The sequence below is a fragment of the Castanea sativa genome, chromosome 1 (genome assembly GCF_040712315.1).
Source record: "Castanea sativa cultivar Marrone di Chiusa Pesio chromosome 1, ASM4071231v1".
Taxonomy (NCBI): Eukaryota; Viridiplantae; Streptophyta; class Magnoliopsida; order Fagales; family Fagaceae; genus Castanea; species Castanea sativa.
In genome coordinates this window covers 7,221,263-7,236,014 of record NC_134013.1, presented here as the reverse complement: position 1 = coordinate 7,236,014, position 14,752 = coordinate 7,221,263, and the positions used below count along the sequence as shown (strand labels likewise).

Genomic DNA, 14,752 nt, shown 5'->3' with positions numbered 1-14,752 from the left:
ATACCGGTGAAGGAAGCTCAAGCAGCGAACCCAAGAAGGAAGTAAGGTTTGTATCGGCCAAAAATATAGAGAAACCCAAAATGGAGAAGCCTGAGATTGAGACCCCTGCTATTGCAAAGAGAACCATTGGTGCAAAACCAAAGGATAAAGGGAAGTCGTTACCCAAAAATCAAAGGGGACCTCAAGTGAAGCACTTTTGTCATCATTGTGGTGTGCTAGGGCACACAAGGTAAAATTGCTTCAAGCTTCAAGCACTCAAGAGGGCTGATTTTATGCGTGGCCAAGAAAATTCAAGAAGGATGCCAAAGGGAGAACAACCTAAAGGAGAAAATGAGGGATAACTCATTGGAGATGTTATGGAGATGTTGAAGAACATTTCATTATGCCTTACTAGCTTCACCCCGAGGTTTAAAAGTTATGTGAATTGTACCTCTCCATCTAAGGATCTCACCTAAAACACTCGTACAGTATGGGTGAAGAAGGGTACTCATGCATGATCACTCTCTATGCCCATGCATTAATTCTTCCAATGTTTTAGGGTTATAGTTTCATGCATCATGACATATGCAATCTTCTTGTGTCATTGCTTCCAGTTTGTAGCGTGTTTCTTTTTCAAGTTTTTGTTTGTTGTTTTGTTGATCTTACTTTGCTTGTTCTATTTTTGAGTGTGTTGAAAAATTCAAAAACCCGTAAAAAGTGAAAAATCTCAAAAAGTTTGATCACTTGTGTTGTGTATATCACATGTGAGTTTGGCCTAGTACTTCCATACTAATGGTGTAGTGCATTTACAAGGTTAGCTTGTTATGTATGCACATTTTCTAAGTGTGAGCGACATCTAGAAATCTACGTTGTTAGGACATATGTGAATCATGTTAGGAACATATGTCAATATTTTATGTAATTGGGTAATTCTTTGACAAAACGCATTTTACTTGTAATTAAGTAGATTTAGGATGTGTTTAATGCTTTAAGAAACAAGGTTTTAAATTCAAGTGTTAAAGCCATACGTCTGTCCAAGAAAAAAGTGAAGAAGTTCTGTTCATTAAAGCTCGATAGCTAGTATCTATCGAGGCTTAAAAAGTTGTTTCAACCCGAAGCTCGACAGTTGCTCGATAGATAGGGTATCTATCGAGAATTATGAAAATCAAATTTTCAGTTCTGATTTCATTCCAATCCGTGAGTATGTGTTTGGGCTTTATTTTCTCACAACCCTAAACATATATAAGGATTATTTTAAGCGTCGTCACAGTGAGCACAATTGCGCGAGTGTGAAGCAAAGCTTTATTCATGCAAATTGTGACTGAAATATCAGATTACTTGTTCAGGCAGGGTCAGAAGTCGTGGAGGTGGACTTCATTGTAGTAGATGCATATTCCCCCTACACTGTTATTATGGCAAGACCTTGGCTTCATGCCATGGGGGCTATTTCTTCCACCCTGCACTTGAAGGTGAAGTATCCATTGGGAGATCAAGTTGAGGAGCTGATTGGGAGTCAATCTATGGCCAGGCAATGTTTGGTGGCGGCAATTAGACATTAGTCTGGGGGTGAATTCTCGAGCCTTGTGGAACAAGATTTATAGTAATCAAGGAGGATAGCCTTGTCCACAGATGTGGTAGTAGAAGGGGCAAAGTGTGAAGAGTTAGAAAAAATTTTCATTGATGATGATGAAGAGAAGTTGTTCCAAGTGGGAGTTTAGTTATCTCATCGGGAGAAGAAAGAGTTAGTTCCTTTCCTCAGGAAGAATGTTGATGTGTTTGCATAGAGTGCTTATGAAGCTCCTGGGTGGACCCAAATTGTATTTGTCATAACCTAAACGTTAATCCCTCTGTTACCCCTAAGTAACCACCTCGGCATTCTTCTAAAGAACATTCAGATGCTATTAAGGAGGAGGTGACTAAACTTAAATGGGCCGGAGCAATAAAAGAAGTGTTTTATCTTGAGTAGTTGGCCAATACAATGGTGGTAAAAAATAAGAATAGGAAGTGGCGGATACGTGTGGACTTCATTGATCTAAACAAAGCTTGCCCCAAAGATCCCTTCCCGATACCTCAGATAGACCAATTAGTGGATGCAACAGTTGGCCATCCTCGGATGAGCTTTTCGGATGCTTTCCAGGGGTATCATCAAATACCCTTGGCACTGGATGATTAGGAGAAAACTGCTTTTGTTACACCCACTGGGAATTACCATTATAAAGTAATGCCCTTTGGACTGAAGAATGTAGGGTCTACTTATCAGAGGATGATGACTAGGAAGTTTGAATCTCAACTTGGCAAAAATATTGAAGTCTACATTAATGATATGGTGGTGAAGAGCAAGTTAGAGTCTGAGCACATGAATGATCTCGGAAGTATTTTTGAAGTACTGAGAAAACACAAACTATGCCTTAATGCTTTTAAGTGTTCATTTGGTGTCAATTCAAGCAAATTTATAGGTTATATGGTCACTCATCGTGGAATTAAGGTCAACCCTGATCATATTAAAGCAATCAACAATCTACAATCTCCTCAGATTCCCAAGGAAGTCCAGAAGTTGACAGAATGACTGCAGTCTTGAACCGATTTATTTCATGGTACGTTGACAGATGCAGGCCTTTCTTCTAGTTGTTGCATAAGTGGAAGGGATTTGAGTGGACTGAAGAATGTGCCTTGGCTTTTCAGCAGTTGAAAGTTTATCTTTCTTGACCACCCATTATGTCTAGACCCAAGGAGGAAGAAATTCTTTTTGCCTATATCGTTGTTGCCTCTCATGCAGTTAGCCTAGTACTGGTAAAGGTAGATAGTGGGGTACAACGGCCGGTTGTTATGTGAGCAAGTCATTGCACGAAGCAGAGGTTCGTTATTTACCTTTGGAGAAGGTTGTTTTGGCTGTGGTGCATGTTACACAAAAGCTCCCTCTTTACTTCTAGGCTCATACAATTGTAGTTTTAACCCAACTTCCTCTTCAGTCGTTACTCTAAAAGTCTTATTATACCAGAAGGATTGTCAAGTGGGGAACAATTTTAAGGGCCTTTGACATGAAGTATATGCCTTGGCCCTCTATTTAGGTTCAAGTTCTTGCAGATTTAGTGGCAGAATTTACTAAATCCCCAGCAAACCCGGCGAGGAGCAAAGCTTAGGGGGAAAGCCAATTGAAACAATCTTACTACAAGAACCTTTATCGTGGAAATTGTATGTTGATGGTGCGGCTAATCAAAGAGGATCTGGGGTGGGACTAGTTGTGGTGTCCCTAGAAAAGATAACTATTGAGAAGTCTTTAAGGTTAGGTTTCTCAGCCACGAATAATGAAGTTGTATGAAGCTTTGTTTGTACGGATGGCTATGGTTCAAAAGATGGGAGGAAAAGCAGTATTCTCGGACTCAAGGTTAGTGGTGGGCCAAGTAAGGGGAGAGTTGGAAGCTAGGGATTTGAGAATGCAAGAGTATTTGAATCAATCTAGGTGCTTGCAATCAGGTTTTGAATTTTTACTCTGCAACTGAAAGTTCAAAAAGTGTGTAAAACACCTTAGAATGTTTAGACCCCTAAAATACAAATTACCAACACAAGCTTATTGTCAAACAATGTATGTGTGGAATATGAAAATAAGCTAAATCAGAATTGGTAAAACAATCTAAATCGAAATTAATCACAACCACAGTAGCAATTAAAAGGTAAAGATTAAGGGAAGAGAGATGCAAACACAAAGACAACACAGCGATGTGTTATTGAAGAGGAAACCAAAGTCCTCGGCGTAAAACCTCTCCGCCGCCCTCCAAGCAGTCAATAATCCACTAGAGAATGAAGTTGGGATACATGAACAGCAGAAGACCCTTTAAGCCTAATCTACCTAGTGTACCTAAGCCTTCCAAACTTCTTGCTTCAACGAGGTTACGCCGAACCTTTGTCTTCTCTAGCTTACCGGATTCCACTATAGTCCATAGCATTAACCAATATCAATTGGTCCCTTCCTGACTACTTCCCAAGCACCAAATAGCCTTCTCACAGATATGAATATGGTGAGAAAATGATTTGGCTAAAATGTACCTCTCAAGGATTTAACAATGGAGAGGGTGAGAGTAGAGGAATTTGGAGAATCAAAGGATGAAGATTATGGATGAGTCAATCTTGTTTTTCTCTAGGGTTTCTCTCTCAAAATTTTCTCTAGAAGCTCTCTACAATACGTGGGTATAAAGGGTATTTATACTGGTGTGTGTTTGGAATGCGAAAGCTCATTTTTAGCCAAACAGGGTATTCTAGCGACTCGAGCTCGTGACTGGAACGAGTCGCGAGTTTGAGTCGTGAGCTAATTGCATGGCCAGCTAGAGGTTTTGTCATGTAGTGCGACAGCTAGCGTGACCCTTCAGCTCCCATTGCATGCTTCACACGTATGCCTTTTTGGCGACTCACCAGTCGCGAGGTCCAGTCGCGAGCCACTGCTTGAGTGCACACTCTTGAGCTTTTCTTCACACTCTCTCACACACTACCCTTACATGATTACCACCTAAATACAAGGGTTTCTAAATGCTGAATTACAAGCAAATTGGCATGGAATAAAGCTAACAAAATGATTGAATAAATTCAATCTTACAGCAACAAATTCCAAGAAACAGGAATACACATGCTAATTCTATGGCTACTTTGGTAACCTTGTCTAGACAAAGTTTACCTCGTGTTATTCTTGTTGAAGATTTACATAAACCCACTGAGGAGAAGAGAGAGAAGGTCCAAGTTCACCAGATTAAGGTTGGGCGTAGCTAGATGGATTCTTTAGTTTTGTTCCTCAAGGATGGTACTCTGCCTGAAGGGGAGGGAGAGGTAGACAAGGTATGGAGGAAAGCTTCTCGTTTTTGGTTGTTTGAGGAGCAAAGGTTGTATAAATGCTCTTTTTCTGGACCATATATGTTATGTGTTCACCCTGAAGTAGTAGAGCCGCTCTTGGAGGAGTTACATAAGGGGATCTATGAAAGTCATACAAGAGGCAAGTTACTATCCCATAGGGCCCTTACTCAGGGGTATTAGTGGCCAAGTATGCAGAAGGAAGCACAGGAGCATGTGAAGAAATGTGATCAATGCTAGAACTTTGCTCTAAACATTCATTAACCAGGAGGTGTCCTTAATCCTTTGTCTAGTCCATGGCCGTTTGCTCAATAGGCCTTGGACATTGTAGGACCATTTCCTAAGGCTTCGAGAAATAGAAGATGGCTTTTGGTCGACACTGATCACTTCACAGGCTGAGCCATTAGCCAATTTTAGAGATGTGGATACAAAGAAGTTTGTATGGAAAAACATCATGACTCGGTTTGGGATTCCTCACACCCTCATCTCGGATAATGGGCTTCAGTTTGATAGTAAGGCCTTTAAGAGATATTGCTGTGAGTTAGGAATCATAAACAGATATTCAACTCTAGCTTATCTATAAGGAAAATGGCAGGCTGAGGCAGTTAACAAGGTTATAGTGAGTGGACTTAAGAAGAGGTTGGATGAGGCAAAGGGTAAATGGGTGGAGGAGCTGCCACATGTTCTATGGATATATCGGACTATTCCTCGTTGGTCAACAAGGGAAACACTCTTCTCAATGACTTATGGGACCGAGACAGTGATCCCTTTGGAAACTGGGTTCCCAACATTGAGGATGAGCATGTTCACCCCTGACAATAATGACAGGTTATTGGAGAAAAGCTTAGATTTCATTGATGAACGAAGGGAAGCAGCCATGGTTCAGCTAGCATATTATCAGCAGAAGCTTAAACAAGGATATGATACGAAGGTGAGGGAAAGGCCCTTAACCCTAAGAGACTTGGTATTGAGAAAAGTTATGGGCACTACGAAGAATCCTTCGTGGGGAAAGTTAGGACCCAACTAGGAGGGACCATATCGCATCACCTTAGTGGCTGGTATAGGGTCTTATTTTTTGGAAGATTTAGATGAAAATGTTGTACACACCCTTGGAATGTAAATAACATATGAAGGTATTACTATTAATGAAAGGCATTTTGGCCACATTTTTGTTTAAAATATTATATGTTGTGTTTTCTTATTTGTTTAAGTATTAAACAGAACTTTGGTCATGCCTAGCTCCTCAAACCACATACCTTGGGTAAATTAATACTCCTCATCATTTGTTTAAGTATTAAACAGAACCTTGGTCATGCTTGGCTCCTCGGACCACATACCTTGGATAAATCAATACTCCTCATTGTATGTTTAAGTATTAAATAGAACCTTAGTCATGCTTGGCTCCTCGGACCACATACCTTGGGTAAATTAATACTTCTTATTCCTTTAAGTGTTATATAGAACCTTAGTCATGGTTGGCTCCTCGGACCACATAACTCAGGTAAATTAACACTTTTCTGGTCATCTGAGTACTAAACAGAATCTCACCTTGCGTAAATTAGTACCCAATCTATCTATGATGGATAACCAAGACTCTTGTTGTAATAACTTAACTGAAAAAATGCCCCTAAGCATCACTTAAAGCATTTGCAAGTATATCTATGATTTATTCATGGGTAAATTAACACCTACAACTATATGGATCTTCTACTAAGTGGAGTTTTATGTGAAGCCGTGGATAGATAGATGCTTTGCCATTATTTGAAGTTAAAAAGAGAATCCAACAGTATGCATAATCCCTTGAGCTACTTATCTCAGATACAAAAGGTATGTTTTGAAGTTAATTTACACTTTGTTGAACATTATGGGTTGGGAAAAGTTAGTCTGTTATATTGCCATTTGCATGGAACGTTGTAATTAGATTGCCACCTATACAACTAACTGTTAAAGTTAAGAGTAAAGATGTATCTTGAATCAAAAGACATCATGTTTGATTTTCCATAAACACAAGTAAACATAAAGGAAGTTAATGCTTTTCATTAATTAAAGCCTTGAAAAGGCAAGGACAGTACATATTCAGGAATATAAATAACAATTACATACAAAAGGAAATACACTCTTAAAAAAAAAAAAAAGCCTACAAAATATGACTAGGGTCCTAAGTGGGTTTGGGAAGAAGATTGACCTTTGCTGTAGGCTGAGAGGTAGCCTCGTACGCCGTTGCTTGGGCCACACCCTTGCTCTTAGGATCTTCCTTAAGGGTGAAAGGGATCGTAGCTAGTACTAATACCTGGCTCTAGGATGCCCCCTTCCCCTTGGAAAAGTCCTTAGCTGGTTCCTTAACTGCCTCTCTGTCAAGGGCTACATCCTTGGCTGTCTCTTTGCCTTTCTCCATTGCCTTGGCTTGGTCGGTCTCCTTGGAAAGGATAGGAGGGGTAGGAAGGGCAGCAACATATTCCACCTAATTGGGTTCAGGTGCTTGAGGAGCAGCTTCAGTTGAGGAACTAGAGGGGCCTGCCACGCGGAGTGCAGGGGGGTAGTAGGCATTTTTTGCCCTCCTTAGTGGGGAAGACGTGTCTACCCCAGCTTGGTTTAGCGCTTCATTCCATACTTGGAGGCAGTAACCTCTACAAACCCTAGTGACTTGGGCCCTGAGGGTCTCCTCTGTTTCTGTTACCCCAATGTCATACCCCTCTTGCTCAACCTTGGCAGCAGCTTCTTTAGCCTCTTCTAGTTTCTTTTTGAGAGCCTCTATTCGCTCTTTGGCTATGGCCAGCTGGTTGACAGTTTCGCTATTTGGCTATGGCCACCTGCCTCTCAGCGCTTTGTATAGCAACCTCGACACTTTTTCTCTTCTTGTCAGCCTCAGTCAGCTTGGTGTTTAACTCCTAGATCCTCTTCTGGGCTAGCGTGAAGGATTCCATGGCAATTATGAACTGACCCTCCTCCTCCTTCATTTGCCTATGGGAGTTGTTCACCAACTCCTCGGTCATATGCGCAACTTAAATTGCCTTTTAGAAAAAATGAATGAGACGAAACAACTAGAACACTTAGTAAAAGAAATGGTGAAGAACTTACCAATGCTAGATCCATCTTCAGCGTTAGAAACACTTCGTGTTTCTTCGTGGTCCTTGGTTAGCCATGACATCAGGTAGCAGGAGGGGCTGTTCTGAAGCATTTGCCACGTATCCAACTTCCCCTTCTAGAATTCCCTAATTGAGGCATCCATGAGAAGGGGAGACCCATTCAGAACTAGATAAGGGTTTTAGGTTGGGACCTTGGTGTGACGGTTGTGCCCCCTCTCCACAATGGCCCCTTTGCTAGAGGACCTCGTCTGAGTTGTCCTTGCTATTTTGACCCCTTTTTGGGGCTTGGGTTCTTTTGAGGGGATAACCTCTTCCTCCTCCTCCACTACATCTTTTCTTTTTTTGTCCCACTTCCTCTTCTTGTTTGCAGGATCAAGCTGGGAGGTTTGGGCGAAAAGAGAGGTGAGAGGTTTGGCTTATGTGACCACCTCGAGCACTGTACTTCCCACTTGAGACTCAATAAGGTCGTGAATGTCTCGACCTTGCGTTGTAGCACCATCATGTCAGGTACACTAGGGGATTCTTGGACATTACTCACTTGTAGAGGGGGAAGGTGGCTAAAGTCGGTGCTTGAGGGTTCTGGAGAGCTGGTTGAAAACTTCAAAATCCTTATCGGAGTCTGAAACTTCAACTATTCTCACTATTTCCTCAAGAGCTGGCTGGGAAGGGGTTGCTTCTTCCTCGGCAGTGCACTGAAATGGCAACTCTACTTTCTGTGTATCTTCTAGAGGGACGCCAGCAAGGAAGCAAGTCACAAAAATGTTGATTAGCTACAAGCGAGGATATTTAGATTTTATGACGTATTTGAGAGCTTGAAAGTTAGAGGAGATGGGATCGTAGCTGAGAATGAGAGGGGCTGCTTTCAGTTGGCCATCAGTATGGACAAAGATCTCAGCCTTCAATATCCTTGTCAGGTCGGGCTTGTTGACAAGACTGAAATTAGGGATGGCAGAATACTTATCTGTAAATTCAACAAAAATAAAAACATTTTTAGATTGCAACACAAATAAAATAAAAACCAATTTACAAATGTAAATAGAAGAAGCGAAAACAAAACAATATTAGTGAGTAAAGGGGTATTGTTAGAGTCTTAAACCTAAACCTAAACACCCCACCTAACGTTCCATCTCGTGTTGGGCAATGAAGTCCATCATGTCACTCCCCTAAGACAATTAGGAAATCCTTGTCCATACCCTTATTAGTATCGGGGAGACGTGATATCAGCTTGACTGTAGGGACCTTAGTTTTCAGATAGTGCCCCTGGCTGTTAAGGAGTTGACGATTGTATACCCAATTAACGTCATGATGGGTGAGGTTCACACCCTTCTTTTTGTTAAGGGCGTCTACGCTACCTAAAATCCTAAACACATTAGGGGTGCACTGGGTGGGTGAAAGTCTATGGGCAATGAGGTAGTCCTTAGTCACTCTACCCATGGGGATTCTCATCCCTCTCTCTATAAAGGCAATCATTGGGATTACTACTTCTCCCTCTTGCCTTAAGGCATGCCACTCCCCTCGGCGGCAATACCTAATGGAAACCCTATGTGGAATGCGATAACAGGCTTTGAAGCTCTCTATACCCTCTGGGTGTCTACCAATGAAAGATAACTGAGGGTGTTTAGGTGACGAGGTGAAGTTAGAGGGGCTGAGGAAGAAAATGTTCTAAATTTAAAAAGAAATGTAAAAGGTAACTTATGAAAATAAAGAAGGGCTCTTCGGATTGGTTCTTGAGAATTGGAGATGCAAAAGCGGAACAACCAAAATCTTCGAGCAATATATATGAGTAAGGGAAAAGTGAGCGGGAGAATTCCCACCCAAATCCCCATAAAATTTCTCCACCACAGGATTTCCATCACACTATAGGATGTGGGGGACAGGGCGCCGAATGAAATAAATGTTGGGGCGTCCCGAATGCTAAAGTGTTAGGAGCGTGCCTCTTTGTAGTTGTAGAGACACATGTGCAGAGAGAAATGACGTAAGAGTGAGGATGGCAATCACCAGAATAATCAAACTTCCCTTCTTTTTTCCAAGGAGCAAAAGAGTGGAATTTCGAGGGGCTATTGTAGGGATAAAGGGCCCAGACATGGGCATTGGGCCGTGGGCCGTGTCTGAGGACGTCAAGTAGTCCGAGGTCAGGTAATAATGACGGAGACCTACAGAGCAATGGACTGTGGAAGAAGTTTGGTCATGAGGAATTGGAGATGTTGTCCGAGGAGAAGTACCTCCTCGGCAGGGTAGAGTAGAGGTCATACGTCCAACCTTTCATTAAGAACAAGGCAATAGACTATCATTCTGGCAAGGATAAACATAAGGAGGGGATAAGATAAAAGAAAGTTGGGAAATATTTGAGGAGAAAGTAGCTACCACCACATTGAATACTCTATAGCTAATCCCCTGACCACATTAATGTGGAAGTGATACTTGAACAGTAACTTCTAGCCTTACAGCTGCCCACAAAGACTTTAGGAAAGGAAGGTGTTGATGGGACAAGTATCAAAGCCAGCAATCTAATCTATACGTGGAGGGCTGAGATGGAGTAAATGAGAGAAATATAAGGAAGGAAACTCCCATTGCGAGCGGGTCATCAAATAATCTATAGAACATTGTGATCTATAGAAAATTATAGAAAATCACTATGATCATCAGATAATCTATATAAAATCTATAGAAAATTACACTAAAAAACTGTAATTGTGGTTAAGTTTAAGAGAAATACATAAGAACAACCTTCCTCGGACTTTGCCAAGGAGGATTTTCTTTGCTCAAACTGTTTGTTTCACGCTTTACAATATTAGCTAACTTACTGTGATCATTGAGCACCTAACTCATTGAAAGTTAAGTTTCAAGCCCACTATCTAAAAATTCATTGATTTGAACTCTTTGGGCCATTGACCTTTCTTTTGGCATTTGGGAACAAAACGTGTCCTTACAGGTAACATTAGTGTTTTAATAAATTAAACACTGGTATGTGTGAACTAAACACATCCCAACTTTACGTGGTTCTAGCATTTTTCATATAAAGCCTTGCTCAAATAGAGATGGTATATGTCACATCACACTCAATTGTGCGTGAGATTAGTGTGTGCCTAAATTCATGTTAAAGAACTAAGAAATGTCACAATATAAAAACCCCTTTGCCGAAATCAAGGGACCAAAAGTTGAAAACATACGCTCTTCCTTCTTTTACAATATTCCATATTCCTTTATAGCTTGTATCTTCTATGAGTTCTATCGCTAGCACTTTTGCCTTTTTCCTATTTCTCTTCTTACTTTTATATTTATGGATATCAAGAAGGGTTCAACAATTTCCACAATTTTGGTCACAACTCAGCTACGTGACGAGTTGTAAGTGGTGGAAAAAAATAATAGGTTGGATCCACAATTCCATCACTCACAAATTATTACGTAGCTAGCAAACAAATACTTCCCCAAGAAGAGGCAAGATTCTAACTCCAGATCACCTACTATGATATCACATGCAATAGATTATCAATTGCCCTAAGAGTTTTTATGAAATAATAAATATAATCATTTAACACATGAATGAGTAGGACACAACCCAGCATATTAATTCCATTAAACGAAAGCAGCCACACAACAAAGAGAACAAAAATAAAAAGAATATTTTGGGATGAAAAAATAAGAAACCAAAACAGAGAGAAAAAAGAAGGAAGAAGAAGAAGGTGGCGAGGTATGGGTATAGATCGAAGACTTAGGGTTGAAGACCGGCCAAGTGGTGGCAATGTGAGCTACAAATAATCACCTTTTTTTTATTAACTCTTTGTACTAACCGATTTCTACTTTCCATCTAAAATGGCCCATTTTCGATGATATGTATGGTACAGTGTGATACACACTGGATTTTTTATTGGTATGATTAAGGGACTTTTTGTACCGGTTCATTGACTAGTATGTCAAATTTCAGTCATACTGGCTGCTACGATAGGTATTAACAACCCAAAAAAAAAAAAAAACCCTTAGCAGTTAAGCAGTAGTTGAAGGCCACAGCCATTGTACACAACTAGTAACAAAGCCACTCTCCTAGCTCTAACTCTCAAATTTCTGGTTGAAAGTTTTGACTTTTGAGTTATATATTGTCATAATAAATTAAGGGTAAACATGAGTGTTTTATAAACAAAACACTAGCGTGTGTAGACTAAACACAATGCATAAAGAAAGCCTCACTCAAATGGAGATGGTATATTTCACATTACGCTAAATTCCACTGAGGTTGGTGTGTGCCTAAACAAATGTTAAAGAAATAAGAAATGTCACGTTATAAAAACCCCCTTCGCTGCAGCCAAGGGATCATAAATAGCAAACATATGCTCTTCCTTCTTTTACAATATTCCTTCACAGCTTCTATCTTCTATGAGTTCTATGGCCAGCATCTTCGCCTTTTTCCTATTTCTTTTCTTTCTTTCATACTTACGGATATCAAGCAGAGTTCAAAAATCTGATAGTAAAAGGAAAGTTCCACCGGAAGCTAGCAGTGCATGGCCTTTGGTTGGCCACCTCCACCTACTAGGAGGGTCACAACCACCCCATATTACCTTGGGTAACATGGCTGACAAGTATGGACCAATCTTCACTATCTGGTTAGGTGTGCATCGAACTCTAGTAGTAAGCAGTTGGGAGATAGTTAAAGAATGTTTTACCACTAATGACAAAGCCTTTGCCAATCGTCCAAAAGCTCTAGCTCTAGAACTATTGGGCTACAACTATGCCATGTTTGGGTTTAGCCCTTACGGTCCCTATTGGCGCCAAGTGAGAAAGATGGCCGTGCTGGAAGTCCTCTCAAACCACCGCCTTGAGATGCTCAAACACATTAGAGAGGCCGAGGTAAATGATTCTATTAAAGAGATATTTGAGCTATTGGGCAAGAAAAATATGGCGTTTGTGGAAATGGAAAGATGGTTTGGGTACACAACACTAAATATGGTATCTAGGATGGTTGTAGGGAAGCGATTTGGTGGGGCTACAACCAAGTATGAGAATGAAGGGAATGATCAATGTCGAAAGGCATTGAGGCGGTTCTTCGATTTGACTGGGACATTTGCGGTATCAGATGCACTACCTTATCTAAGGTGGTTGGACATGGGAGGGTATGAGAAAGCTATGAAGAAGACAGCCAAAGAATTGGATCAAATGGTTGGAGAATGGCTAGAAGAACATAAGCAGAGAAAATTATTGTTTGGTGGGATGAAGGAACACCATGATTTTATGGATGTTTTGTTGTCCACTGTCACTGACGAGGATGAAATTTCCAGTTATGATGCTGATACAATCATCAAAGCTACATGCCTGGTAAGGGTTTCTTTTCTCTCTTTTTCTTGGGCCCTTTTTCTTCATGACAATATTAATTCCATATAAATTATACACTACCAGAAACCTTGATAAATATTGAATAAGATACTGTTCATGACACACTCATTAATTAGTGTATATCGTTGAAACGCATATTACTTATGTGTCGATGTATATAAAAATTGTGGACAATGGGTGTGTGTGTATATATATATATATATATATATTAATGATTGTGTGAACGATCTCTAGTATCAGATATGCATTGACAATCTCAAAAAAAAAAAAAAAAAAAGATATGCATTGACAAACGTAGTTTTTTTTTTTTTTTTTTTTTTTAATTTGGCAAAGTTGTAGCTACTTTGAATACGTATCCAAAAAATCCTATGAGACGACCAAGAGTTCCCTCATATGTGACGTCCCAAGATTTGAAAGAAACAATCAAATTTTGGATTTTCTTTCTTTTTCTTTAGCTATTTGATAAATGATCGATGAGTCCATTCAAAATCTTTGGTCCAAGATCAACATTTCAAATAACTCATTCATCAAAGCGCCCAAGAAGACAAAATTTTCGAAGGTTAGGACGACATTTTGGATCCTAAAAAAATAAAATTGAACAATTGATTCCCTCTTGTCTTTGTGGATGTGGAGTTAGGATCATTTTTTGAAACTTTTGAATTATTATTTTTAGTAATTGTTATTACTGCGAAATTCAGTTGAGTTATATTTTTATAACCTTCCAGCATCAACGTAGAAAAATTTGGGTTCTCTCTTTATTTCTGTAGGCCATTTAATAATTCCTACAATCCAATTATATTACTTTTGCAGGCCCTTATCTTAGCGGCCACAGACACCACAACAGTAACATTGATATGGGCTCTCTCTTTACTTCTCAATAACCGTGAGACTCTAAAAAAAGCTCAACAAGAATTAGATATCCAAGTTGGTAGAGAAAGGCAAGTGAAGGAATCAGATGTGAAAAATTTGGAGTATCTCCAAGCCATTCTCAAAGAAACAATGCGTTTATACCCTGCTGCACCACTCTTACTGCCACATGAGTCTTTGGAAGACTGTACTTTGGCTGGCTATAATATCTCATCAGGTACACGACTCCTTGTTAATGTTTCAAAACTCCATCAAGACCCAAGTTTGTGGGTGAATCCGACTGAATTTCGACCTGAAAGATTCCTTACAACTCACAAGGATGTTGATGTTAAGGGCCAACATTTTGAGTTGATACCATTTGGCAGCGGTAGAAGAATGTGCCCTGGGATTTCATTTGCTCTACAAGTTACACAACTCACATTAGCTACCTTGTTGCATGCTTTCGAAATTGCAACCCCATCTGATGAACCTGTGGACATGATTGAGAAAGTTGGACTTACCAACCTGAAAGCCACCCCATTGGAAGTCAATCTTACTCCTCGTCTTGCGGCTCAAGCATATGCATAATTTGAATGATATTGTATGATAAATTGTATCAATTCATATGTAATATGAAAATAATAAACAAAAAACTTTGATCTTATGAGTTGTACTACAAA

The 14,752-nt window shown here is 40.0% G+C and overlaps 1 protein-coding gene across 1 annotated transcript; it reads left to right on the top strand.

Moving 5' to 3' along the window:
• The first annotated feature begins 12,108 nt into the window (after positions 1-12,108).
• Positions 12,109-14,752, top strand: LOC142637804 (cytochrome P450 CYP82D47-like). Its single transcript, XM_075811790.1, has 2 exons — positions 12,109-13,208; positions 14,037-14,752. Exons 1-2 carry the CDS (start codon positions 12,273-12,275, stop codon positions 14,658-14,660), a joined length of 1,560 nt encoding a protein of 519 aa, XP_075667905.1. The 5' UTR covers positions 12,109-12,272; the 3' UTR covers positions 14,661-14,752.

Bases quoted from the DNA above. Each gene is read 5' to 3' on its own strand.
- LOC142637804 (XM_075811790.1), top strand. From the start codon at position 12,273: ATGAGTTCTATGGCCAGCATCTTCGCCTTTTTCCTATTTCTTTTCTTT. The intron at 13,209-14,036 runs GTAAGGGTTTCT...TTACTTTTGCAG, and splicing joins TCATCAAAGCTACATGCCTG to GCCCTTATCTTAGCGGCCAC.